We start from the raw sequence: 27433 nt of genomic DNA, 5'->3' as shown, positions 1-27433 counted from the left end.
CCTCTTCTGCTCTCTCGCGGCATAGCAACGCACCAGGCTGCCTGCCTGGTCCCATGCTGCTTCCCGCGAGAACTGAGTTCTGAGTAATCTAGGTGACACTGAGTAATCTAGGCCAGTGGTTCCCAACCCTGTCCTGGAGGACCACCAGGTCAATCAGGTTTTCAGGATAGCCCTAATGAATATGCATGGAGCAGATTTGCATGCCTCTCATTTCCATTATATGCAAATCTTTCTCATGCATATTCATTAGGGCTAGCCTGAAAACCCGATTGGCCTGGTGGTCCTCCAGGACAGGGTTGGGAACCACTGATCTAGGCAACACTGACTCAGGAAATCATCTCCAGGGTTGTAGCATTGTGAGCAATGGCAGACCTGAAGCCTTGAATAACCCAGCCACAGAGAGTGAAATAAACTCATTTATTATGAGAACAGAAAAGTATTTCTCTCCCAGATTAGGAGAAAATAAACATTGCAAATGGTAATTCTTGTGTTGAAAAGGTTCTCTGCTGTGGCTAGCTCCTGCAGGGCCAAAGTGTGTACTGATCTGTCTTTCAAAAGCAGCAAAATTTGCTCCTGGCTTGGAATTCCAGCCCCATATGCTCAAAATTCACTGTGCCTTTAAAAATCGACGCTAAACCAGTTCAAACGGTTTATCGTCAAAGTATTTCAGCCATCAGTGCCCAAAATGGCTAATTGTGGTCTTCTCCAATCACATGGATTACAATGAGCTCATTAATATTAAAATAAGCTCTCTGGTCGATACCTAGATGATGCACAAAATGAAGCACTGGCCTTTAACAATCCAAAATTAGCGACAAGTCAGGAGGTGCCAGTAGCATTGAAATGCGTGCGTTAGAAGTGTAAACCGACAGGAAGTTCATAAAAATACTTTTTATGGGATTGGGGCCATCTAATATATGCGTGTGTAAAGAGCATATCTAATGTGCATCCATCTCATGCTTGTCTGGGGCTTCCAATTGTCTATGTCCCATCAAAGCCGTGTAGAAAAAAAGCATATATATCTTGCATTTTCATTTTTGCACCGATTGTTATTAGTTCTCTGCCCCTCCCTTCTTATGATGTGCATCAATGTTGCACTACAAAAAGGCACACCTATGATTGATGCTCATGTGTCTCTGCAACGTAGCTGTTCTGCACATGTGTCAGTCGCCTTCGCCTTCAACTGACCAGATAGGATTACAGCAGACTCCCATGAAACTCATTTGCATACGAAGTTCTTTGAACATCGTTCGTCGTTTTCAAATCGGATAATTTATCAGCACTGGAGCTACCCACAGGATTTTAACGGTGATTTTAGAGCATCTGGCTCTAAAATCACTGTCCTATTTATCCAAAAGGCAGCATAACTGGCTTGACCCTCAGTTCAAAAGACACAAGTTTAATATGATTTCAAGCTAAACTTGGCCTACCTGGGTAGAGCTTCTGCAGTTTCTGCTGTGCTGGAGACATAGGATGGAGGACTTCTCTCCTCTGGGCCTCCTCTAACTGATCTAGACAGCATGTCCTCTGTGTTCTGCTCTTGCTAAGTCATCTCTTCCTTGCTCTGTGGCCCGCTTTTTAAGGTGGTTCTGTGACTATGAGGGAGTGCTGTTAAGGAGGAATGCTAATTTCCTATACACTCCCTCAAAGGGGATTATGGTATGGGGAAGGAAGGGAGAGTAATATGGTGTAGTAGTATGGAGGAGGGTGGGAAGGGTTAGCAAGGAGTTTCTATTGATATTCAACTGTTCTACATGAACCAATGTTGTGGTGTATTAGAATTGATTTTCAGAACACACTGTGCAGCTAATTATCCCCCTCCTTTACTAATGTGTAGCGTGGGTTTTAGCGCCGTCAGCGGCAGTAACTGCTGCGACGCTCATAGGAATTCTATGAGCGTCAGAGCAGTTACCGCCACTGCCAGCGCTAAAACCCACGCTACATGTTAGTAAAGATAAGAATAGCCTTACTGGGTCAGACCAATGGTCCATCAAGCCCAGTAGCCCGTTCTCACGGTGGCTAATCCAGGTCACTAGTACCTGGCCAAAACCCAATGTGTAGCGATATTCCATGCTACCGATAAAGGGCAAGAAGTGGCTTCCCCCATGTCTTTCTCAATAACAGACTATGGACTTTTCCTCCAGGAACTTGTCCAAACCTTTCTTAAAACCAGCTATGCTATCCGCTCTTACCATATCCTCTGGCAACACGTTCCAGAGCTCAACTATTCTGAGTGGAAAAAAAATTTCCTCCTATTGGTTTTAAAAGTATTTCCATGTAACTTCGAGTGTCCCCTAGTCTTTGTAATTTTTGACAGAGTGAAAAATCGTTCCACCTGTACCCATTCTACTCCACTCAGGATTTTGTAGACTTTATTCATATCTCCCCTCAGCTGTCTCTTTTCCTAGCCGAAGAGCCCTAACCGTTTTAGTATTTTCTCATACCATCTTGGTCGCTCTTCTTGAACCTTTTCTAGCGCCACTAGGGGGTATGTGTAATTTAAGATGCTGTGTTGGTACTGTATAGAGTTCTGGATGTTACACATCCTCTTTATGTTTACTCAGCAATAAAAATTGTTTAAAATGTTACAAATTTTTTATGCCATGTTAATCAGCCTGTTTACTATAGTCAAACTATTGTTTTAGGGATCTGACTAAATTCTGTTTGTTTGTTTTTAACTCTGTGGAAGCTATTTTTGTTAGTGCTATTGGATGATGTCATTCATCTTTGTAAATAATTCATCCTCATTGTCAATGGAGAATTATCCTGACGCAATAACAGGAACAAATCACTATATTCACTATGGGGCTCATAATCAAAAGAGAAAAACATCCAAAAACCAGCCTAAGTCGGCACTTGGATGAACATTGTCAAAATACGTCCAAGTGCCAATAATAAAATCTCAACAATACAGGTGGTTGCAGTTGAAGCAGGCTATTCAGTGTGGGCTCCCTGAATGGAAAAATTTAAAAACTTATTTTAGCCTGCTACCAAACTGATCTAGTAGGACATCAGGCACTGTTTTAGATTAAAAATCAACAAAGATTAAAAATAAATAAAAATAAAAAACGGGTTTTGGACGTATTTCTACATGACCTAGGCCTTCATAGTGCGGCTGAACGACCACAGCTAAATGGGGCATTTCAAGAGGAGTGTCAAGGGCAGGAGTTGGGCGGGACATGGGCCGGCTTAGACTTAGTCGTTCTGCATGTATAACCGAAAGTTACACAGCACAGGATTGACGGAACTTGGACGTTGTGACTTAGACGATTTTCGAAACGAAAAAAATGTGGACGACTTGTGACTTGGACAAAAATGGACTTAGACGTTCCTTTCGATTATGCCCCTCCACGGCTCCCTACTACTATCAGTCACTAGCTATGATGTGTTGAAGATTCATCACATACAATGGACCTAATTAGTGCTGACAGATATTGGCTTTATGGTATACTGTTAAAAACAGTTTGCAACCAATCCCCACCCCCTCCCAAAAAAGTATCTCACTTTAGCTGCTGGGTGATTAGCTCTTCCTCATTTAAGTACTTGAGCCGTTCTTCTTCCACCAAGGCACGTTGACGCTGTAGAGGGTCCTCTTGCTTTCGCATTGTATCTGTCACTCGCACACTAATTTCTGTCTCTGTCCTCTTCAGCATTGTTTTCACAGTCTCTTGATTCTGCAGCTGCAAAACACAGAAAAAGTAAGGTAGAAAGGAGACAGATGCACTAAGAACATCAGGATTCCAGTCAGTTACTCGGTATTTTTATCGACAAGTAATATTGACCTTATCAGTACAATAATTGTAGTCCCTTTGCAGGCTATTGAGAAACTAACATTAAATAAACCAAACTGATTATAAATCGTTGTAAGAACAATTGAGAGTTAAATGTTTACTTATGGTGGAACTGAATTAGACTATTTACAGTAGAGAATATGAGATAGGGTTAGAGCATAGGTATCCATTATGCATATTAAGTAACGTAGATGGGATTTGGATATGTATGCTGTTTGGTGGTGGTGGGAGAGGGCAGAGGGAGAGATGCTGTACAGAGAGGCAGAGAGGGAATAATGTAGGACTTGGCAGATGACAGTGGAGAAAAGACTAATGGTAGCAGCCGCATGAAGAATTAGCAGAGGACAGATGAGCAAGCAGAAAAGAGAAACTGGAAAACACATGATGGAAAAATAAAATGTCCAGTTAACAAAGGTAGAAAAAAGCATTTTATTTTAAATTTATTAAGTAAAATATATTAGCTTTGTGAAATGTATATAGCAGATGTCTTTGTGCCAAGATCACTAGAAAGAAATGCATTTCCCTTTTTATTTCTCCAGTGTTGCTGTATATGCTGTTTAACATAACATAACATATTTTTATTTATATACCGCAAAAGCTTATCAGTTCTAAGCGGTTTACAAAATAGATGGGCTGACCATTGTCAGTGAGCTACAATAGATAGAATATTGGCATCAACAAGTTAACAATAGTTTCACATCAGTATGCTGCTTTGAAGGGATTGCAAGAATTTTGAGAACTAATCGTTTTTAATAGCTTTCTAAAATGCATTTATGATGTTCATATTCTAACCATTTGGTCCAGTTCAGGATCCCTGGAAGTCGCTTGGTATGACAAAAATCGGTTAATGAATCTTTTCAGAGTACAGCCTTTGACTGAAGGGTAGGTAAAAAATGATTGGGATCGTGTGAAGTGGCTTGGCGACAAGAACAAGATTTGAGCAGTTAGGTAGTTAGGCAGTAGGCCATGTAGGGCTTTGTAGACAAGGCATCCAAATTTGAAGAGAACTCTTCCCTCAACAGGAAGCCAATGTAGTTTTTGGTAGAATGGAGTTATGTGATCAAATTTTTTCAATTTAAAGATTAGTCTCACTGCTGTGTTTTGGATGATACTCAGTTTCTGGAAATGCCTGCATTGTCCTGCTGGGTATGAAATGTTGCAGTAGTCCAGGAGGCTTAACACTAGTGATTGGACTAGTAATCGGAAAGGTGCAAGTTCAAAGAATTTTCTTATGGATCTTAGTTTCCAAAGCATGATGAAGCCTTTGTGTACAACGTGGTCCACTTGAGTGGTCATAGATAGCTGTCTATCAAGGTGAACTCCCAGGATTCTATTTGAAGGAGTGATGGGAAAGGTATTTCCTCTCAGAGTTAGGGCATCCAAGGTGCATTTGGTAGAGGTGACTAGAAAAAAAACCTTAGTTTTTTCAGTGTTTAGTTTTAATTTGAAGTGTGACATCCACCCTTCTATAGTGGATAAGACCGAGTCTATTCTTTGAATCCCTGCACGTGGTAAGCAGGTGACAGGGAGGACAATAGTAATGTCATCAGTGTAACTATAGTGGGTAACATTTAAGCTTTTTAGATGAGCTCCCAGGGAGGATAGATAGACATTGAAGAGAAAGGGTGATAGAGGGAAGCATTGATGAACACCACATTTGCTGGTCCATTTGTCAGATAGGGTCTCTCCAGACTGCATTTGGTAGCTGTGACATTTGGAGGACATTTTCCAATAGTCCAAAAGAGTCTAGGCAAAGCAGCAGTAAGTCGTGGTCCACTAGGTCAAATGTACTACTGAGGTCTAGTTGTATCACTAGTGCATTTAGACCTTTACTCAGTATGTCATAAATGTCATTCAAAAGAGAGGCAATTACACTTTCTGTACTGAATGATGGTCTAAAGCCTGATTGGGAATCATGGAGTAGGTGAAACTTTTCTATGTGGTTCATTAGTTGGGATTGAACTAGTCCTTCCATTAGTTCTATGAAGAGGGGAGTTAGGGAGTTAGGGCAATGGGTCTGTAGTTCTCAATATGAGCGGTTGGTTTCTTCATGTCTTTCAGGATAGGTCTGATGATGATGTGGCCTCTTTCTTTGGGAAACTCCCCTTTATTTAGCGTGTCAACTAGCCATGTGTATAGATCAGCTAGAAACTTGGATGAAGCCTTAGACATTAGTACTGGGGGGCAGGTGTCAACGGGAGAGTATGTGTGCATGTATTTTTTTGAATAGTTGGTAAAATTGTGTCCATTTTGGTTCATTGAATGAGCTCCATGTCATGTCGGCACAGACTGTGTTTTCTATTATATGTACTGGATTGATGTAGCAGGTGGGTTTATTGCTAAGCGAGTCTCTTAAGGCTTGTATTTTTGATTGAAAGTACTGGGCATGAGCATCCGAGGAGGGAGCAGAGTCTTGGGTAGAACACGTAAGAGGAGTGATGTCTATCAGATTGTTGACTAGTTTAAATAGTTCTTTGGTGTTAAGCCCGTTTTGGCTGATCAGGTTGGAATAATAGCCCTTACGTTTCTCTTTCAGTTTGAGTTTATATTCACGCATTTTGTCTCGCCATCTCTGTCTGGTTTCCTACCCTTTATTCTTGTTCCATGCATGCTCTAGGCATCTTACTTGTTGCTGCATAGTAGAATGATTTTATAACCTGGCGGGCAGAGGTCTTTAATGATCGGGTCTTCTGCTGATGGTAGCCATGTTTCTGTGAGGAATGAACAGCCAAGTTATTCCTCTGTCAGCCAGTCCTTGATTAGGTTGGCTTTATTCCTAACTGATCTTATATTGGTGTAAGCACAGGGGATTGGAAGAAAGAATTTTTGTCTGCACATTTTTATTTCTAACTTGTGATCTTTTGTTCTGTATTTGGTGAGGGTCCATCTGAGTGATAGTACTGGCAAGTGGGGAGATCAGAGGGGAGGCAGAGAGGAAAGGGGACATGGGCCCCAGCATGTATAACATCAGTCCTGACCCTTGCTGTAGCTGGTAGGGATCCTGTAGGGGTGGTTCCTTTCTCAAATACCTGAAGGTTAAGCCTCTCCCTGACGTCATAAAGCATGAACCATTGTCTGCAAGATAGGGATTAAGAAGACAAAGAATATCAAAATGCAATGTGATTTAGAAGATTATAGAAAAGGTAGTATTTATCCTTGGAGTAAACCCAAGGAATTTCAGAAGAGAAGGAGGTTATCCACTATTAGATATCAGGATCACCACGATCACACAAGTCATGGAGGCTATAGAAATAAACCAATGGTACCACTATTAATAGGCCATCCTCTTCTGATTTCCATATGAGGAAAAGAGTCAGGAGTGACTCAGGTGACCCATTTGTCTCTCCTCTTACAAGTCCCACAAGACCTTCTTTAAACAATCAAGATGCACATACAGAAGATTTTTTTAGAGAAGCTGTGGCCAGAGAAAAGTACATCAAATTTTCGTACCCTCAGGTCACCAATGAGATATCAAGGCAGACCCATGAGAGGGTATTTTCCGCATTTCCAGCAAAGCAGGTATCTGCCACCTTATCAGTATCAAGGCAGGACTTTTTATCCCAGCAGAGGAAGGGGAAGAGGGAGAGGAAGAAGCAGAGGAAGTGTGAGTTATTAAATATTAATCAAAGGAAAGGGATTCCCATCTTCAATATTTCAGATATCTCCTTAACCAATACTCAAGAGAGTGTTTTGCGTAAAGGTTTATCTTTTATTCCGTCTGTTCCATATGATTCACTTCAAACTAAAATAGATTTATTTAAATTTCAAAGGAAGCTTCAAATTATATACTTCTTCTCAAATAGTCCATCTCATGTGGACTTATCAGTTTTGAAACCAGAGTCTAAGTGGATCCCCTCGGGTCCTCCTGATTCATGGGTTGAAGCCTTTTACCAATGTGTGTTACATGATATTGCAATCTTAGAAAGAGAGCATAAAAAGAAATAGTTTTATAATCTCTCTAAGAGTGAATTTTCTGCAATTAAAGATCTTAGAGATAATATAGACATAGTGATTAAACCGGTGGACAAAGGGGGTGGGGTTGTCATTATGAATCGGTCATTTTATGTTGCAGAAATAGAGAGGCAGGTGTTTGATCAAACATATTATGTCCAATTAAATGATGATCCTACCGCACAGATGAAATTAGAAATTGACTCCTTGATTTCAGTGGCAAGGGATGCAGGTTATATTACTATGAAAGAAAGTTTATTTCTAACTGTTAGTCATCCCATTTATGTACTTCCTAAGATGCACAAATCATCTACAAGTCCACCTGGCCATCCAATTATTTCAGGTAATGGCTCTATTTTAGAGCCATTATCAAAATTTGTGAACTTTTTTCTTAGGCCTTTTGTTCCATTTATTAAATCATATATTAGAGATTCATCTTTCATAATTAATATTATTGAACAATATGAAGGAGTTTTATCTGATATTATTTTGGTCACTAAGGACATTGAGTCATTGTATACTAATATCCCGCAGTTGTCAGCATTAGAAATTATAGAAAGAACACTCAAAGATAGGGAGACACACAGACGGGTTCCGAATCATTTTATTTTAATATTAGCAAGTATTGCTTTGATGAACAATTACTTTTGCTTTCAAGGAAAGTTTTTCCAACAAATTAAGGGTACTGCGATGGGGTCCTCGATGGCTCCGGATATTGCAAACCTTTATGTAGCTGATTTTGAAGAGAACTTTTTAGAATCACATCCATTTCAAGGTAACATTGTTCTGTATAAGAGATATATTGATGATGTGTTTATGTTACGGAGAGGTAACAGTGAAGAGCAGTGGTTGAATACATGTGATGTTAATCTAAAATTTAAGATGGATTATGACGATCAGTCCATATCATTTTTAGATATTCAAATTTATAAAACATGGTATGATTTGAAAACCTCCATCTATAGAAAAAATACTGATAGGAATACTTACCTGCATTTCACTAGTTTTCATAATAAAAGTTTGAAAAAGAACCTTCCTTATTCACAGTTTTTAAGATTGCGTAGATTGTGCACTGACATGGATGAATTTGAACGACAGACATCATTGATGACAAATAATTTTATAGCGAGAGGTTATCCAGAGGAGTGTGTTAAGATGCGTCGTCATAAGGCACAAATGAAACATAGAGAGGAACTGTTGAATCAGCCACTTACTAAACCCAAACCTGAATTAGTGTGTACGCTCAGATTCTCCCACCTTTCTCATGACATACAAGGCATCATTAAAAAGAATTGGCATATATTGCAATCTCATGAGTGTTTTGAGAACATTACACCAGTAATAGCATTCTCTAGAAATAGAAATCTTAGAGATATGTTGGTGCCTTCTACTCTCCCTGAATTAACATCTAATATTACTGGTCCAGTTGGGCATGTGCCTTGTGGATATTGCTCAATATGTAAACACATAAGAACATAAGCAATGCCTCTGCTGGGTCAGACATAAGGTCCATCGTGCCCAGCAGCCTGCCCACGTGGCGGCCCAACAGGTCCAGGACCTGTGCAGTGATCCTCTATTTATACCCTTCTATCCCCCTTTCCAGCAGGAAATTGTCCAATCCTTTCTTAAACCCCCAATACCGTTCTCTGCCCTATTACGTCCTCTGGAAGCACATTCCAGGTGTCCACCACACGCTGGGTACAGAAGAACTTCCTAGCATTTGTTTTGAATCTGTCCCCTTTCAGTTTTTCCGAATGCCCTCTTGTTCTTATATTTTTTGAAAATATGAAGAATCTGTCCCTCGCTACTCTCTCTATGCCCCTCATGATCTTATAAGTCTCTATCATATCCCCTCTAAGTCTCCTCTTCTCCAGGGAAAAGAGACCCAATTTCTCCAATCTCTCAGCATATGAAAGGTTTTCCATCCCTTTTATCAGATGTGTCGCTCTGCTCTGAACCCTCTTGGGTAATGCCATATCCTTCTTAAGGTACGGCGACCAATATTGGACGCAGTATTCCAGATGTGGGCGCACCATCGCCCGATACAGCGGCAGGATAACTTCTTTTGTCCTGGTTGTAATACCCTTCTTGATTATACCTAGCATTCTATTTGCTCTCTTAGCGGCCGCTGCGAACTGTGCCGTCGGCTTCATTATCATGTCCACCATTACCCCCAAATCCCTTTCTTGGGTACTCTCGTTCACTAATATCCCTCCCATTGTATAGTTGTACCTCAGGTTTCTGCTTCCCAAATGCAATACTTTACATTTCTCAACGTTGACCATCAAGAGTTATGAACATCCAGTTACTGGAATCAAGGTTATATTGAGAGAGTACAGTTGTTGCCAAACCTCACAAGTTATTTATGCAATTATATGTCCATGCCAAAAGTGGTATATTGGCAAAACTAAACATATGATTAAGACCAGGATGATTGAGCATAGGAGTTGCATCAGTAGGAACATACAGTCTGCACCAATTGTTGAACATTGGTATGAAAAGGGTGAGATGGATAACCTGGCCATACAGATGGATAAACTGGACATACTGGCTCACTTGTTTATGCTGGACACTACAGACATTTTTAACCTATATTTTCCCATAGCCTGGCCCAGCCTGTACCTTGCTGTCTATGAACACATGTATCCTTTGAAATGCTAACCCAGCTGGCCTTTGCTGCAAAGTTCCTGTCTCCATTCCCTGCTGGGAGGATACTTCTCCAAGGTTCTGCTGAACTGTTATCAGTGCTGTATGACTTCACATATGCCAGGCACCCTGGACAACCATAAAACATTTATAACAAGCAAGGATCCCTGCAGTACGACTGGGGCGTAGAGAGATGAGAGAACTTGGTACCAAAACATTTGCTGCCTGTCTCTGAAGCAAGTTATGGGTATCAGGCACAGCTGGGGTGCTGGAGGTCACCCTTGCTAACTTTCTGCATAAGACTATCTACAAGGACGCCATCCTGAAGATGCACAGCATTGTAAAACCAGAAATTAGCATCTGCAAGGTGATAAGGATCTCAGAGCTGGAGGAAGAAAGTTCACGAAGAATTCTCTGTTTCTGCAAGGACCCCCCCTCCTGGGGGGGGGGGGTGAAGTGAGAGAGGCATGGACTGAGGGGAGGAATAGTTAGGTATACATTTTTGTACCAATGGGGAAGTACATGACCAGAGTTCGGGGATGTGCTTTTTGAAACAAAGGAAGAATTTCTCTGTATAAAAAAACACGTGCATCACCGGTAGAGCCAGAGAGATTCACTTACTTATGCTGCGGGGAACTGCTAGCCCCCTGCTAAGCATATGGGTGTAAGTTCTACTCTCCATTGCATATTCTGAACTGACAATATATTTCTTTCTGCCTTTGCTGCTGTAATTTTGTAAGTCTTTATACTAACAATAAAAAATATTGTCTGTTTTTGGAACAAACAATGCCGTCTCGTAGTCATTCCAATGAGGTAAAATAAGCAGCATTTACTTCAGTATTGAGAGTGATTAAAACAAGATGGAGAGGAGGAGATCCTGATTTTTTGCTTATGAGAGAGGAACAACGTTTTATTCATAACTATAATACAATTAGTCCACATGGTTTAAACATGGAACTTGATCTGAGACCGTTTCTGTAATTCATATACTTACATATTCTTATACTTTTTTATTTTGGTTTGGTTTATTATTTCTTTATGAACCTTGTTAATGCCGAGTAAAGTTATCCCCCTTCTTCCCTTATTACTTCTTCTATGTGGGTTTTAGTTTGGCCTTTAGATGCTTTTACTTTTATTATTATATGGTGCAGGTTACTAGTCTTTTAATGGGACATATTATCTACACTATCCATTTACTGTTATGGCATTATGGCGATTGGTATTCCCAGGTGTTTCTATGGCTGTATCTGTGACGAATTCCGTTTCCTCTTTTCAGTTACAGCATGATTGGGTTGGTATCTGATGTTTGACTACTGCTTCATGACTTCAGAGTAAGTTTTTGAGCCTGTACTTTTCATTTTGTACTCTTGTTTGTTTAGCTTTTTAAGTTCTTTAAGTTCTTTTCGGTAGCGATTCACCGATTTGTTTTACTTTTCCTGGTTTTGAATTTTGTGGTTTCGTTTCCATATCCTCTGCTTCTAGGCTCCTAATTGTTATGCAAGTCTTTTTTTAATGTTAAAATTTCGGTTTGGGCAGCCTCCTTTTTATAAATATTAATTTTATTCCTCTCGGTTATAATGCAGTTATTTTTTCACCGTACGGATGTGTCTATCCCAATGACCATTCGAACTGTAGTATTTATTTGCTTTTCAAAGTTTTCTTTTGCATTCTTAAGTGCTTCTGGTTATTTAATGGCTTTATAGAAGGAGTTCATATCATTTCTTTTTAAGCGTTTACCAGTATGTGTTTCCTCCCTTGTTTGAACTTCATTATTCAGTGATCGTTTTCTTTTCCTTTACACTTTTCTGTTTTATCTTTAGTTTGGCAGCCGCGTTTAGTGGGCTGTGCATCTTTACATTTATGGTTATATGGTTTTGGATACATCTGTTGAAGAGTCATAAGGTATGCACATTTTTTAAATGTTTCTTATAAGTGATACTACTAAAAAATTGGCTAGAACACCTTAAACCTGAGGAGGAAAGTCTGACAAGACAATTGTTCCATGGGAGAAAACAGGATTTGAAGTAGTGGACATCAGTATGAGCCCATCATGGATAACGTAAACCTCTGGCTCAGGCAAAATCTCAAAGGTGGCCAGCACCAGACATCAGTCTAAATGAAAGTTGCCTCATCTATATATATATATATATAAAATCGGAGGTATGTATGTATGTGCCGCGATCACGCAAAAACGGCTTGCCGATTTGAACGAAACTTGGTATGCAGATCCCTCACTACCTGGGGTGATATGTTCTGGGGGTCTCGCGGCCCACCTGCACACATGGGCGGAGCTACAAACAGAAAATCAGATTTCACCCATTCATGTCAATGGAAAAAATGTAAAAAGCTGCCATTCTCACAGTAATTCAAAAACGGCTTGACCGATTTGAACGAAACTTGGTATGCAGATCCCTCACTACCTGGGGTGATATGTTCTGGGGGTCTCGTGGCCCACAACTCTATGTTGCTTGCTCAAGGGTGGGTTCACCCAATAATTTATATGTTCTTGCTCCAGGAGGTGAAACTAAAATTGTTGTTTTTAATCACGTTTTGCGTTAGTTGTATTGTATTCATTTTGTCAAATATTTCACATTATAATTTGAATATTGTACTTTTTATTAAGCTGTAAAAAAATAATTTCATTCACCACTATAAAGTATCTTTATTTGAATCCATTTACAGTGTTATTGCTATAATTAAATACCCGTGCAACGCCGGGGCATCAGCTAGTACATCATATAGTACATAACAAATTCATCACCTGTGAAAATAATGATACTCCCAAATGAAAAATTCCAGACTTAGCACTCAGGAAAAAGGGGGGGTAAAGGCATACAAACAACATACATTCCCTAAAGACTAAACCAACACAAAAATAAATAAAGTGAACTGTGTGGGGTGGGAATGAAGAAGAAAATTGGTAGAAAAAATTAATCACGCGTAATTCTAAGTTTTGATAAATAAATACATTAACATTTGTAAATTAATACATAATACATAATTATCAAATCTTGCTGAATAAATATCAAGTGTATAAAAGTGTATAAAAAAGTCCTGAGATAATTGTTTTGCATACTAATAGAAAGTGCAAGTGCAGAAATTCCTATCTTAAACAAATTGCCAAAGAACAAAAACAAAAACTAACTTGGAAACTTGGGAAATAAAATAAATATCCCAACATTTAGTAAATGACTTAATACCAAGCTAGTAAAGTAGAAAACATTGCCTAAACAGATATACAGAGACTAAACTAGACGCTAAATAATCAAGCTATAGAAATATATATATATATTTATATAAAGTGCCAATCCAAGAATTCATTGGTGAAAATAAATATAAATATAAAGAACAAATGCTAAAGTGCAAATGCTAAAAGCTTAATAACAAAACTAGTAAAGATGATAAAGCACAAGCACTACAAAATACATCCAGGGTCCCAAAATATTAAAACCCCAAACACACACACACATCACGACTCAATCAAAACATATGAATATCACCACTCGACAGAGCTCCGTTTCGCGTCTCGTCAGGAGCGGGATACAAATAAATCAATAACAGAGTGGAGAAGCAGACAGTAATTTCTAAACTTGTCGGTCAAAAGTAATAAGAAATCAAAATTACACAGCGTATACACTTGATATTTATTCAGCAAGATTTGATAATTATGTATTAATTTACAAATGTTAATGTATTTATTTATCAAAACTTAGAATTATGCGTGATTAATTTATTAATTTATTCTACCAATTTTCTTCTTCATTCCCACCCCATACAGTTCACTTTATTTATTTTTGTGTTGGTTTAGTCTTTAGGGAATGTATGTTGTTTGTATGCCTTTACCCCCCTTTTTCCTGAGTGCTAAGTTTGGAATTTTTCATTTGGGAGTATCATTATTTTCACAGGTGATGAATTTGTTATGGACTATATGATGTATGAGGCAACTTTCATTTAGACCGATGTCTGGTGCTGGTCACCTTTGAGATTTTGCCTGAGCCAGAGGTTTACGTTATCCATGATGGGCTCATACTGATGTCCACTACTTCAAATCCTGTTTTCTCCCATGGAACAATTGTCTTGTCAGACTTTCCTCCTCAAGTTTAAGGTGTTCTAGCCAATTTTTTAGTAGTATCTTTCTTAGGTTTGTATTGGCTATATATTTTGAAAGGGTTTTTTCATTTTGCTGTCTTATAAGTGATGCCAGGTGTTATACGATTGTTTTTACATGAATACCCATTTTTACAATAGTGTCCTCCTTAGTCATTTATATTTCAAATATAGGGTTTTGTTCTCTTTTGAGCAGCATATAGTGCAATATCTTACTCCTTTTTAAATGTATATTGCTGTGATTTTAAAAGTTTTATTAATATATATTTTTAAAAATGTAATTTATTAAATATTGACATCATTGTCTTTATATAATTAATGAGTTGGTAGCTAAATGTTTTAAAAAAATAATCTTGTTTACACTTATGTGGTAATTTCAAGTGTTAGTCCAAATGTGTTTTATTATATATTTTTTCTTGGCTGTTACTATATATATTTTTATATACTGTTTGTCATTATATATTTATATATGTTTTTTAGCTTGTGACATGATGCACTTTGTATGTTTTTAACTTATTTATATCCATGTATGTACTTGTAGACTCCTGAGGCAGGCCGGTAAGGCCGAAACATGTACATGTCGGGTCACTGAGTCCATGGATGTATTTATGAAACTTTGGATGAATAAAGGCATTTGAATTCATCAGATCAGTTGAAGGACACTTTATTTGTGCGCATCATTCTGATTGGGACAATTCCGCTCTATCTTTGTGTCATAAAGCATGAACCATGCAAGAAGAGAAAAAGAAGAAATCATCTTTGTTGCTTGCTGCCTGCCAGATGCATTCTGGGTATGTTCACCAAAACTGTGTGTTTCTCCAGTCAAGGACATCTGACTATGCCTATATGCTCATGAATTTGGGGGAGGCATTGCTTCTATGCTGTTCTTATCTAACAAAGGCACCTCTCTATCAAGGCCTGTATGAGACGTTACACAGAAAGGCTTTTGATTCAGGTTCTGTTTTTGGATTGGTCCTGAGAGGTCATCTGACGAAAAACAAAGGAGAAGTTTTATGCTTGGATGTGAGGGAACTCATATCATAAGAACAGAAGAACTGCAAGAGTACATATACCTGCTATTATCCATTGCTTCCAGACAATCTTAAATCCGCCAATTCAAATCTTGGAGTTAATCCATACGTACTCTTGAAGATGTAATGTCTAATGGTAAACTGCTTGATTTTTCACAGTTGCAACAAAAATTTGGCTTGAATAAATCACAAAGTTATAAATGGCTGCAACTGAAGCAGGCCATTCAGGCGGGGTTCCCTGAATGGAAAAATCTTAACAATCAATATAGTTTAGAATTCCTTTGCTTTCAAGCAGACTTTCTGGGACACCAGGCCGCACAGTGGTACAAATTAATATCGGGATTATTGAATAAAAAACCAAGGAATGGTCTTAAGAGACATTTGGGGCATTGAGATTAAGCACGAAATTACGGCATCTCAGTGGCCACGTATTTGGTCTTGGAGGATGAGATGTACAATGTTTGCATCTATAAGGCAAATATGGTTTTTTTTAACCCTGTTCATTTAAAAAAATTAGATAGCTCTAAATCTGATAAATACTGGCATTGTCATCTTGAAGCAGGGACTTTAGATCATTTGTTATTCTATTGTCCATATATATATTAGAATTTTGGAAATCAATCTGGAATCAAATTAATTCCCTATTAGAAAATCATGTGGCGTTATCATATGACACAGTTTTATTTGGTATGGAAATGAGGGCAAAGAAACAAATCTCATCTAGTAATAACAAATTATTGCTAATTTTAACAGGGGTTGCCATTCAACAGATCACTTACAATTGGAAAAATTGGAATAGACTTATTGTTTTAGGTGGAACTCTGTGTGCCATATATATATATAAAATGGAAAGGATAATAGCTGTCCAAAAAGGACATTATAGCAAATTTCAAGATGTATGGAGGCCATTGATAGATTATTGTAAAGATTAAAAATATTCTTCCCTGAATAAAAATTTTAAGATATTATGGGGGGAGGGGGGTGGGAATTTTTGATTATTATTGTGATAAATCATTTTCATAAATGAATAAGGGAGGGGGGGTAATATTTTATTATACGAGGATCAATTATAAGACTTCAAGTGTATTTGAAAATTCAATTGATAAATGTTATTATTGTACTTGATTTAAGATTTGAAATGAATAAAGATTATTAAAAAAAAAGAACAAAAGAACTGCCGCTACTGGGTCAGACCAGGGTCCATCATGCCCAGCAGTCCGCTCACGTGGCGGCCCTCTGGTAAAATACCAGTGCCCTGACTGAGACTATCCCTATCAGCGTACGTCCTTGTTCAGGAGGAACTTGTCTAACATTGTCTTGAATCCATGGAAGGTGTTTTCCCCTATTACAGACTCCGGAAGAGGGTTCCAGTTTTCCATCACTCTCTGGGTGAAAAAGAACTTCCTTAGGTTTGTACGAAATATATCCCCTTCCAACTTTAGAGAGTGCCCTCTCGTTCTCCCCATCTTGGAGAGGGTGAACAACCTGTCTTTATCTATTAAGTCTATCCCTTTCAGTACCTTGAATGTTTCATAGTAACATAGTAGATGACAGCAGATAAAGACCTGAATGGTCCATCCAGTCCGCCCAACCTGATTCAATTTAAATTTTTTAAATTTTTTTTCTTAGCTATTTCTGGGCAAGAATCCAAAGCTCTACCCGGTACTGTGCTTGGGTTCCAATTGCCGAAATCTCCGTTAAAACCTACTTTCAATGCATATTCATTGGGGAAATCCTGAAAACCCGACTGGAATATGGCTCTCGAGGACTGGAGTTCCCTACCCCTGCTCTAGGGTATACATATTCAGGGCTTCCAGTCTCTCCTCATACGTCTTCTGGCGCAAGCCTCCTATCATTTTCGTCGCCCTCCTCTGGACCGCTTCAAGTCTTCTTATGTCCGCCAGATACGGTCTCCAAAACTGAACACAATACTCCAAGTGGGGACTTACCAATGACCTATACAGGGGCATCAACACCTTCTTCCTTCTACGGACTACGCCTCTCTTTATACAGCCCAGCATCCTTCTGGCAGCAGCCACTGCCTTGTCACACTGCTTTTTTGCCTTTATATCTTCAGACAATATCACCCCAAGGTCCCTCTCCCTGTCCGTGCATATCAGCTTCTCTCCTCCTAGCATATACGGTTCCTTCCGATTATTAATCCCCAAATGCATTACTCTGCATTTCTTTGCATTGAATTTTAGTTGCCAGGCATTAGACCATTCATCTAACTTTTGCAGATCCTTTTTCATATTTTCCACTCCCTCTTCGGTGTCTACTCTGTTACAAATCTTGGTATCATCTGCAAAAAGGCACACTTTTCCTTCTAACCCTTCAGCAATGTCACTCACAAACATATTGAACAGGATCAGCGCCAGCACCGAACCCTGAGGGACTCCACTACTCACCTTTCCTTCCTCCGAGCGACTTCCATTAACCACCACCCTCTGGCGTCTGTCCGACAGCCAGTTTCTAACCCAGTTCACCACTTTGGGTCTTAACTTCAGCCCTTCAAGTTTGTTCAACAGCCTCCTATGAGGAACTGTATCAAAGGCTTTGCTGAAATCTAAGTAAATTACATCTAGCATATGTCCTCGATCTAGCTCTCTGGTCACCCAATCAAAAAATTCAATCAGGTTTGTTTGGCACGATTTACCTTTTGTAAAGCCATGTTGCCTCGGATCCTGTAACGCATTAGATTCAAGGAAGTACACTATCCTTTCTTTCAGCAACACTTCCATTATTTTTCCAACAACGGAAGTGAGGCTCACCGGCCTGTAGTTTCCAGATTCATCCCTGTGACCACTTTTGTGAATAGGGACCACATCCGCTATCCTCCAATCCCTAGGAACCACTCTCGTCTCCAGAGATTGGTTGAACAAGTTCCCTCTCAATTTGTTGAACATGTCCCCTCTCAATCTCCTCTGTTCGAGGGAGAACAGGTCCAGTTTCTCTAATCTTTTGCTGTACGGCAGCTCCTCCAACCCCTTAACCATCTTAGTCGCTCTTCTCTGGACCCTTTTGAGTAGTACCATGTCCTTCTTCATGTACGGCGACCAGTGCTGGACGCAGTACTCCAGGTGAGGGCGCACCATTGCCCGGTACAGCGGCATGATAACCCTCTCCGATCTGTTCGTGATCCCTTTCTTTATCATTCCTAGCATTCTGTTCGCCCTTTTCGCCACCGCCGCACATTGCGTGGACGGCTTTGGGTTTTGAAAATGTCCCTATAAATCCATTTAATACTGGATCTGTGTATTTTATAAAAGACCCTTGTGCATTGCAACATCACTCCTGCTCCACCCACATTATGCCCCAGGAACACCTACATGCAATGGTGTTTGCATGCATATTTATAGGAATATATACTACAGAGCAATTTTATAAAAGGCCCTCTTCGTGTGTAAACAGTATATAAATGCATAAAAATCCTATAAAATTATTCCATTCTAGATCTCTTTTCAAAACCAATGATTCCAGGTCTTGCTTGTGGAAGCCTTTCTGCTTTATATCAGCTTTTCCTCCAGTCCATGTTCACCAATATCAGATTTTAAGGCTGTTAAGAAGTTGCATCCAAAAGATCAAGTTTGTTTTATACAGATTTGTGTTTTTTTCAGTGATATAACCCCCAAACTCATAAGCCACATGCTGCAGTAAGGCACTAAATATTAGGCTATGCTGTGAGTGTCACACAGCCACCATATTGTTGGGTCACACTATATAGTACCTGCAGCTTCTTCAGCTGCTGCAACTGGTTGCGAAGGTCACTGGCATTCTGTTGGAGGTCATGGAGGTGCAGCTGCATATGGAGACGAGTGATGGCTGTTGGCTGGCTGGTGGGTGCGGCAGGAACCACTGGTGCTGGAGTTGGAGTAGATACCGGCGTTGTCATGTTACTTCTATTGGAAGACCCAACAACTGCAGAAGGGATAAAAAGACACACACAGGAATATTCATTCTGCTCTTCACACGCTCTTCTAATTCAATCTCTCTCTATTTTAATCAGAAAACCATTTTTCACCGTTTTTTTTTTCTCTATGACCTCTCCCCTTCAATCTTATGTTTTTTTTAGCCTAAAGCAATACATTTTTGACTAGCTTTCAAAGGCAATGCCTTCTTCTTTAAGTCAGAAATAAGCAAACAAATATACAAGTGGCATATACAAGCATTCCAATGACAATTTCACAGGGAAAAGTAAGGGTCATGGGATGGGAGTGAGACATGGAGAGTTAGAAATGTTAGAACTTTTTCCCTCTCAATTGCTCAACTTATTTCCTGCTCTTCTGTCTCTCCCTCCCCCTTTAAATTCTTAGACTTGACCTTCAGTTTTTTCCTTCACAATCTGTAAAATATTTTAAAAAATAAACTTCTCTGAGAAAGGGTCATAAAATAGTAACATAGTAGATGACAGCAGATAAAGACCCGAATGGTCCATCCAGTCTGCCCAACCTGATTCAATTTAGTGCTTATCATAAAAGGTCAGGATTAATTGATACATATTATCATGCTAATCTGATGCTATTTTTCTCAAAAGTAGTTTCTAAAAGTAAAAAAAAATTCATAGGGTACAGGGTCTCAAACTTGCAAAGCATATTTCAGAAGCCATCTAGCTTGGTAAATATCATTCTTTCCCAGGGAAACTGTCTGAAAATTAGTTACTCTTACCTGGGTAAAATTATGCACTGGAAACAAAAGCTTCTTATCTAGAAGTGAGTGGAATGCACTGATAGTGCTAAGATGAATTCTGAGTTGGTCTTTAGACCAGAATTTGATAGCTTTAGAGGGTAGTCCAGTATCGATGGGAGTGGATAGGTGATAGGTTCTAGAGTTCCTTCAATTCGTCTCATAGGGAAAACTCTACTCAAAATTCACCAGGATTGAGGCACCATGATTCTAATAGCACCTCTCTGGTCATGCCAAATTTGTTTTCCACTCCTACTCTGAACCAAGAAACTGTGGAAATTCCAACCGTTTCCTACCCTACTAACTCAAAATGAAGGGTCTCTCCTTCATTTGAACCTCCACTCGTTAAAACTAGCAGCGTGGTTTCTTTCTTCAAACAAGTAAACTCTTACTGCCTTTCAGATACAGTATCTGCTGTCATAGAAGCCTCTAGGAAACCTTCCACTCAGCACTGTTACCACTTTAAGTGGACACAGTTTTCTTTTTGAAGTGCATTGCTTGCTCTAGAACAGGGCTGCCCAAGTCCGGTCCTCGAGATCTACTGGCAGGCCAGGTTTTCAGGATATCCACAATAAATATGCATGAGAGAGATTTGCCTGCCCTGCCTTCTTGGAATGCAAATCTCTCTCATGCATGTTCATTGCGGATATCCAGAAAACCTGCCAGTAGATCTCGAGGACCGGACTTGGGCAGCCCTGTTCTAGAGCAAGCAATGCACTTCAAAAAGAAAACTGTGTCCACTTAAAGTGGTAACAGTGCTGAGTGGAAGGTTTCCTAGAGGCTTCTATGACAGCAGATACTGTATCTGAAAGGCAGTAAGAGTTTACTTGTTTGAAGAAAGAAACCACGCTGCTAGTTCTAACGAGTTAAGGTTCAAATGAAGGAGAGACCCTTCATTTTGAGTTAGTAGGGTAGGAAACGGTTGGAATTTCCACAGTTTCTTGGTTCAGAGCTGTAGGAGTGGAAAACAAATTTGGCATGACCAGAGAGGTGCTGTTAGAATCATGGTGCCTCAATCCTGGTGAATTTTGAGTAGAGTTTTCCCTATGAGACGAATTGAAGGAATGTGTACAGGAAATTATTTAATATATTATTACTAATGCCACTTTCATTCAATTTTAATTTAAATTCAAATTTAATTTAAAACAAACAAATAAATAAAATATGTTACTGGAATGAACCAAATGGGTTTTGTTGCTTGAAGACATTCAGCAAATAATACCAGATTTGCACTTCACATGCTTAATTTATTCAACTGATTCAAACTTTGTATAGTTCCCCCTCAGCTTTATTATATACTAGTCTTTAAGCCCGTTACATTAGCGGGTGCTAGAAAGCAGCCCCCTTTCCCTCTACCCCTCCAATTCCTCCCTGACAGTGTCTCCGTGGTCCCCCTTCTGTCTCCTCCCCAAGCAAAGCTATCTACCTCCCAGCACACCCCTCCCCAAAGCAGACCCCTTTCCCTCTGCCCCTCCAGTTCCTCCCTGACTGTGTCTCCGTGGCCCCCCTTCTGTCTCCCCCCCCCAAGCAAAGCTGTCTGCCTCCAAGCACACCCCTCCCCCAAAGCAGGCCCCTTTCCCTCTCCTGCTCCAGTTCCTCCCTGTCTCTCTGTGGGCCCCCTTCTGTCTCCCTCCCAAGCAAAGCTGTGTGCCTCCAAGCACACCCCTCCCCCAAAGCAGGCCCCTTTCCCTCTTCTTCTTCTTTCTTCCCAGTTCCTCCCTGTCTCTTCGTGGCCCACCCGATTTTCTCTTCTCGCGGTCTGGCCAGCTCCCCTAGTCCCTTGCCGCCGCCACCCCCTTCCTGCGGTCGACAAACCTCTTGGCTCCAGCAGCGGCCGCACCACTGTAAACACGCTGCTTCGCGGCCTCTACTGCTCCGATTTGCTCTTCCGTGTCCCTGATGATGTCATCAGAGAAACGGAAGAGCAAATCAAGGCAGTAGAGGCCGCGAAGCAGCATGTTTACAGTGCTGCGGCCGCTGCTGGAGCCAAGAGGTTTGTCGACCGCGGGAAGGGAAGGGGGTGGCGGCGGCGGCAAGGGACTAAGGTAGCCGGCCAGACCGCGGGAAGAGAAAATCGGGTGGGAGGCTCAACGGGGATTGGGGGGGAGGGGCGAAGATGACGACGAAGACTGAGCCCTTGCTTTCTCCCTAGCTCCCAGTGCCCTACCGGTCTGTACACCGCGATCTGGAGATCAGGGAGTGCAACGGTTGCGGCTGGCAAGCAATAAGGCTCGGGAGTCGCGCATGCGCACGTCTGCAAAGCCACAGACATACATCTCACGGATCAGGGATTTCAGATCACGCAGATCTGAGTGCGCATGCGCGTCTAGCGTTTTATTATATTAGATTAATAATTCATTCTCAGAGCATTTTTGTTTGAAGAGGGGAGTTAGACAAGGATGTCCCTTATCTCCTTTGCTTTTTGACATTGTTTTGGAACCCTTGTTGTTGGCTATTCAGCAGGCAAAGGAGATACAGGAATTCCACATGCAGGTCGAGATTATAAAGTTTTGGCTTATGCAGATGATATATTGCTTTATTTGAAAAATCCTGACTCAACCATCCCTCATTTACTGGAATTGATTGATCATTTTGGTAAATTTTCTGGTTATAAGATAAATTGGAATAAATCAGAGGTTCTTCCATTGAATGTACATTGTGTTAAAGGAATAATTGATCCATTCCTTTGGAAGGAAGAGGGAATAAAATACTTAGGTATAATGATTCAAAAGACATTGGAAGATACAATTACAATAAATGAAAAATCCTTATTGTCGAAGGTCAAAAAAATGTGTGAGTATTGGAATCCATTACATCTTTCTTGGTGGGGGAGAGTCCAAACCGTGAAAATGATGATCTTGCCTGTAGTTTGTTACCAAATGAGTATGTTACCAATTTATTTTCAATCATCTTTTTACAAAAACCTAAATGGGATTCTTTCAAAATTCCTTTGGCTTGGTAAAACTCCTAGAATAGTCTTAGGGCTCCTTTTACAAAGCCGTGTTAGCGGCTTCAGTATGCAACCTTTTCATCACGCGCTAACTCCCGTGCTAGCCTAAAAACTACCACCTGCTCAAGAGGAGGCGGTAGCAGCTAGCGCGGCCAGCGGTTTAGCGCACAGAATTACATGTGTTAAACCGCTACTGTGCCTTTGTAAAAGGAGCCCTTTGTATCTTTGCAAAAATCTTAATCAATGGAAGGGATAAATTTTTCAAATTTTTACAGATATCATCAAGCTTTTATTTTGCGTCATGGTATGTATTGGATTCTTCCTGAACTCATGGAGAATCTGTCGAATTGGTTGATCTTGGAAAGTCATCTTATGGCCCCACTTCATCTTACTAAACCAAAGAACAGCATAATAAGATTTTTCTTATATATATATATATATATATATATATATATATATATATATATATATATATATATATATATATATATATATATATATATATATATATATATATATATATATATATATATATATATATATATATATATATATATTTTTTTTTTTTTTGTTGTTGTTGTTGTTGTTGTGTGTGTGTGTGTATATAAGTCTTCAGCATTTGCCATCCACCAGCCAAACTATTAGGCTTGTTTTTTTGGCTTGTATCTCTTCATCAGACTTAAATACTGTTTTTCTTATAAAGTGCTCTGTGCTCTTCATATGTGTGATTCATCTTATAAAAACAGCTTCTTAAACTTTGTACTAATTCAAATATCTATAAATTTTGTTAAAACTTTGTACTTAGCTTCGGCAGTAATTTAATTTGCTTTCAACATGAATCAATGAATTTCGGGCGGGACCTGTCAGCTCGACATATTTCATCAAGAGGCTTTCTCAAGAGCGAGTCCCCCTTTATATTTTGCTCTGCTGCATCCTGACTGAATCAGAAATGCATCTGAAGCAATGTGGTTGGGGTATAGAGTCTGGAATAGAATTGTGGATGTTTATTGTGAAGAGAAGCAGAGATTTATGTCTGGTGTTCCTCACTGAGAGAAGATCAGATGTAAGGTGGATGTGTTGAAAGATCTACACGGAGATAGTGGTGTGATGTCTTAAATGGGGATGCTCCTTGAAACAGCTCTCTGGCAAACGCTGAATTCACATCAGAGCCCCAAGCTTAGATAAGTCATTTTGGGCTTTAAAATTTCACTAAAATTATAGTATGTATAAGAAATGCACTGATGACCGATGAGGAGGCTGGCTACGGTACGGCTCTAGCTTTACATGAAATATGATGCTACAGTGTAGCCGCTGAGGTCACTATAAAGGTTACTCTATAAATCTTATGAATTAGATCACTCATGGATAAGTGAACAACTTTTGAGGAATTGAACAAGATTGTATCTAATAAGTTATTTTGATGTGGATAGTGAGTGTGGCAAGCAATCTCAATAGTGACATGAGTTGCCATTCCAACCACAACCAATCCGGAAGATTCTCCATAAGCTCAGGGAGGATCCAATACATACCTTGACGCATTATATATGTAATGTAATGTAATGTAATTTATTTCTTATATACCGCTACATCCGTTAAGTTCTAAGCGGTTTACAGAAAATATACATTAAAATTAAAAATAAGAAAATAATAATAAAGGTACTTAAAAAATTCCCTTTCTGTCCCGAAGGCTCACAATCTAACTAAAGTACCTGGAGATTAATAAATGAATTAAAAATAAAGATAGAATAGAAAAATAGTAATAAACATTTTAACAAGACAGCATTGAATTATATTCTTTGGTAGATAGAAGAGAGAAGAGCAAAGAATAAATGCATAAGGGGAGACCGTTAAAAAATAGAATTCTGGCTATATTTAAAATGACAGAAATGGTATAAAAACGAAGAAAAAAGGCAAAACAATAAATAAGATTAAAGATAATTTATAAGATAGTAGGGAAAGAAAATAAAATAACACATTGTCTTTGAAAAAGGGCTTCTTCATGGAAGAGACTAGGTTGATTTTCCAAGGATGTTATGTCTTCTTCCCTTTGATGGACTCTTATCCTTCTCACGACTTACTGCCCGTATATGCTTGATGGTACCTATATAAATTTGGGAAATTTACCCCACCCCTCCACAATTGGCTTTTGAAAAGATACTAGAGCAATTCTTGCAATTTTACCCAACCAAATAAATTTAATTGGTTTTTTTCTGTTACATAGAACATTTTGGACCCCTGTTTGTTTACAAAAATTAGATAGCTCTAAGTCTAATAGATGTTGGCACTGTTATCTTGAAGCTGGGACATTGGATCATTTACTGTTTTATTGTCCTCTGATACTTAGTTTTTGGAAATTCATCTGGGGGTCAAGTAAATAATTTACTTGAAAATCCGGTAGCGTTAACATATGATACGGTATTATTTGGTACATCAATGAGGGCTAAGAGCCAAATATCCTCTAATAATAATAAACTGTTGCTCATAGTGATAGGAGTTGCCATTCAGCATATCACGAAAAATTGGAAAAACTATGATAGACTAAGTTATAGTTTTTGGTAGAATTCATTGTGCCACATTTTAAAAATGGAACGAATAATAGACATTCAGCAAGGGCGCTTTAAAAAGTTTAATGATGTTTGGGAGCCATGAACAAAATATTGTATGGATTGAATATAATTAATAATTTTATTTTCCCCTTTTGTTTATTAATGTCCAGGGTGGGGTTATTTTAATGATATATTGGGCTAAAGTTCTAATGATGGATATAACGGAGGGAGGGTATTTGATGTGATTTAGTCTTTGATGGGTTAGTAAGTGATGTTAAAGTGTATATGATTATATTTTTGTTGCACTTATTGAAAGTTTAAAAATGAATAAAGAATTTGGAAAAAAAAAGAAAAGAAGAAGCTTACTAGGCATCAATCTAATCTAATCTAATCTAAACCTTAAGTTTATATACTGCATCATCTCCATGAGAATGGAGCTCGACACGGTTTACAAGAACTTAAAATAGTGGGTAGAGAAGAAGAAAAAGGATTACATGAACCTATGTGTAGAAGGGGGGAGAGAAAGGGGGGGGAAGGATAGAGCTACAATTTGCTGAAAAGCCAGGTTTTCAGTTTTTTGCAGAATAACTGAAGGGAGCTCAGGTTCAGGAGGTGGACGTCTGGGAAGATGCCTTTCCAAACCTAGAAGGGGAGGAATATTTTTGCTTCTTGTGTGAAGTGTTCCCCGATACATGAGGCATGGGTGAAGACAATGTTGAGCCTTGTCTCTAAAGAGAACCTGATGTTTGATGCTCTTAATGCAGTGTCAGTGAACAGGATGTTGATATCAATACAGGTGTAGGTTAAGCGATAGGCCCTGAATCTCCTGCCATGGTCAATGCCTAACCGAAAAGTTAATCACACTGGATTTATTAAGCTTTTAGTGACCTCTTTTGCATATGCAGACTGAGTTCACAATAAATGTTATGATGCTCAGGACCTAGACCAGTATCTTACAAACTTTGCACCCTAAACTGGTGGCCTCGGCTTAAAGACACCTGGAAGTGCCCAGACATCGACATGATGATGTCACACGCATGCGCGGAAGTCCTCTAGATGGGGCCCTGAGCTGTCAAGAGGGGTGGGGGGGGTGCTGAAAGAGAAGAGGCACGTAGAAGAGGAGAGATGCCAGAGAGAAGAAGAGGCACTGGCAGCAACAGACTGCCTACAGGATGTGCCTCTCGCCATGAGAGGCATGTTCTATATACAATCAGCTGGCACTGGTGCCTCTCCTCCTTCCTGGTGTCTCATGGCACACCTGAAATCTCGTGTGGCACAGTTTGCGATACACTGACCTAGACATTGAACATACTATTTATGGGGGTCAGAGCCTGAAATGGTCTGGTTACATTGAGACATCCAATTGGGATAGTAGGGAAAAATCATCCACAAAATACCCTGCTCCAAAACATTGAGCAGTACCTCCTTTTTACTACTGGCCATTCCTCTCCTTATGCATCTAAGCATCCTTCTAGGTAGTTTGTCCAGACCAAGGAAACAGACCTTGAAATGATGGAGGAAATTACTCAGAGAAGTAAATCGGGAAATACAACGATCATGGGGGACTTCAACTTTCCGGGGATCAACTGGAAATTGGCAACGTCAAACTGAGACAGGGAGTTAAAATTCCTTGAAATGTTAGGTGATTGCTTCCTTGAACAAATGGTAAGAGATTCGACAAGAGGAAATGCAATCCTGGACTTGGTCATAAATGGCATTGCTGGAAGA

The 27433-nt window shown here is 39.5% G+C and overlaps 1 protein-coding gene across 17 annotated transcripts in view; it reads right to left on the bottom strand.

Moving 5' to 3' along the window:
• The window catches only part of SRCIN1 (SRC kinase signaling inhibitor 1), a 223107-nt gene that overhangs the window by 91335 nt on the left and 104339 nt on the right, over positions 1-27433 (bottom strand). For all 17 annotated transcript variants that reach the window (XM_033918285.1, XM_033918280.1, XM_033918282.1 and 14 more), the window contains 2 exons: positions 19254-19444; positions 3505-3680 (listed from right to left, as the gene is read on the bottom strand). In XM_033918285.1, the coding sequence (XP_033774176.1) occupies positions 3505-3680; positions 19254-19444 (367 nt within the window). The remainder of the gene's footprint in view (positions 1-3504; positions 3681-19253; positions 19445-27433) is intronic.

The sequence above is a fragment of the Geotrypetes seraphini genome, chromosome 13 (genome assembly GCF_902459505.1).
Source record: "Geotrypetes seraphini chromosome 13, aGeoSer1.1, whole genome shotgun sequence".
NCBI classification, from domain to species: Eukaryota; Metazoa; Chordata; class Amphibia; order Gymnophiona; family Dermophiidae; genus Geotrypetes; species Geotrypetes seraphini.
This window is presented reverse-complemented; position numbering and strand designations above follow the sequence as displayed.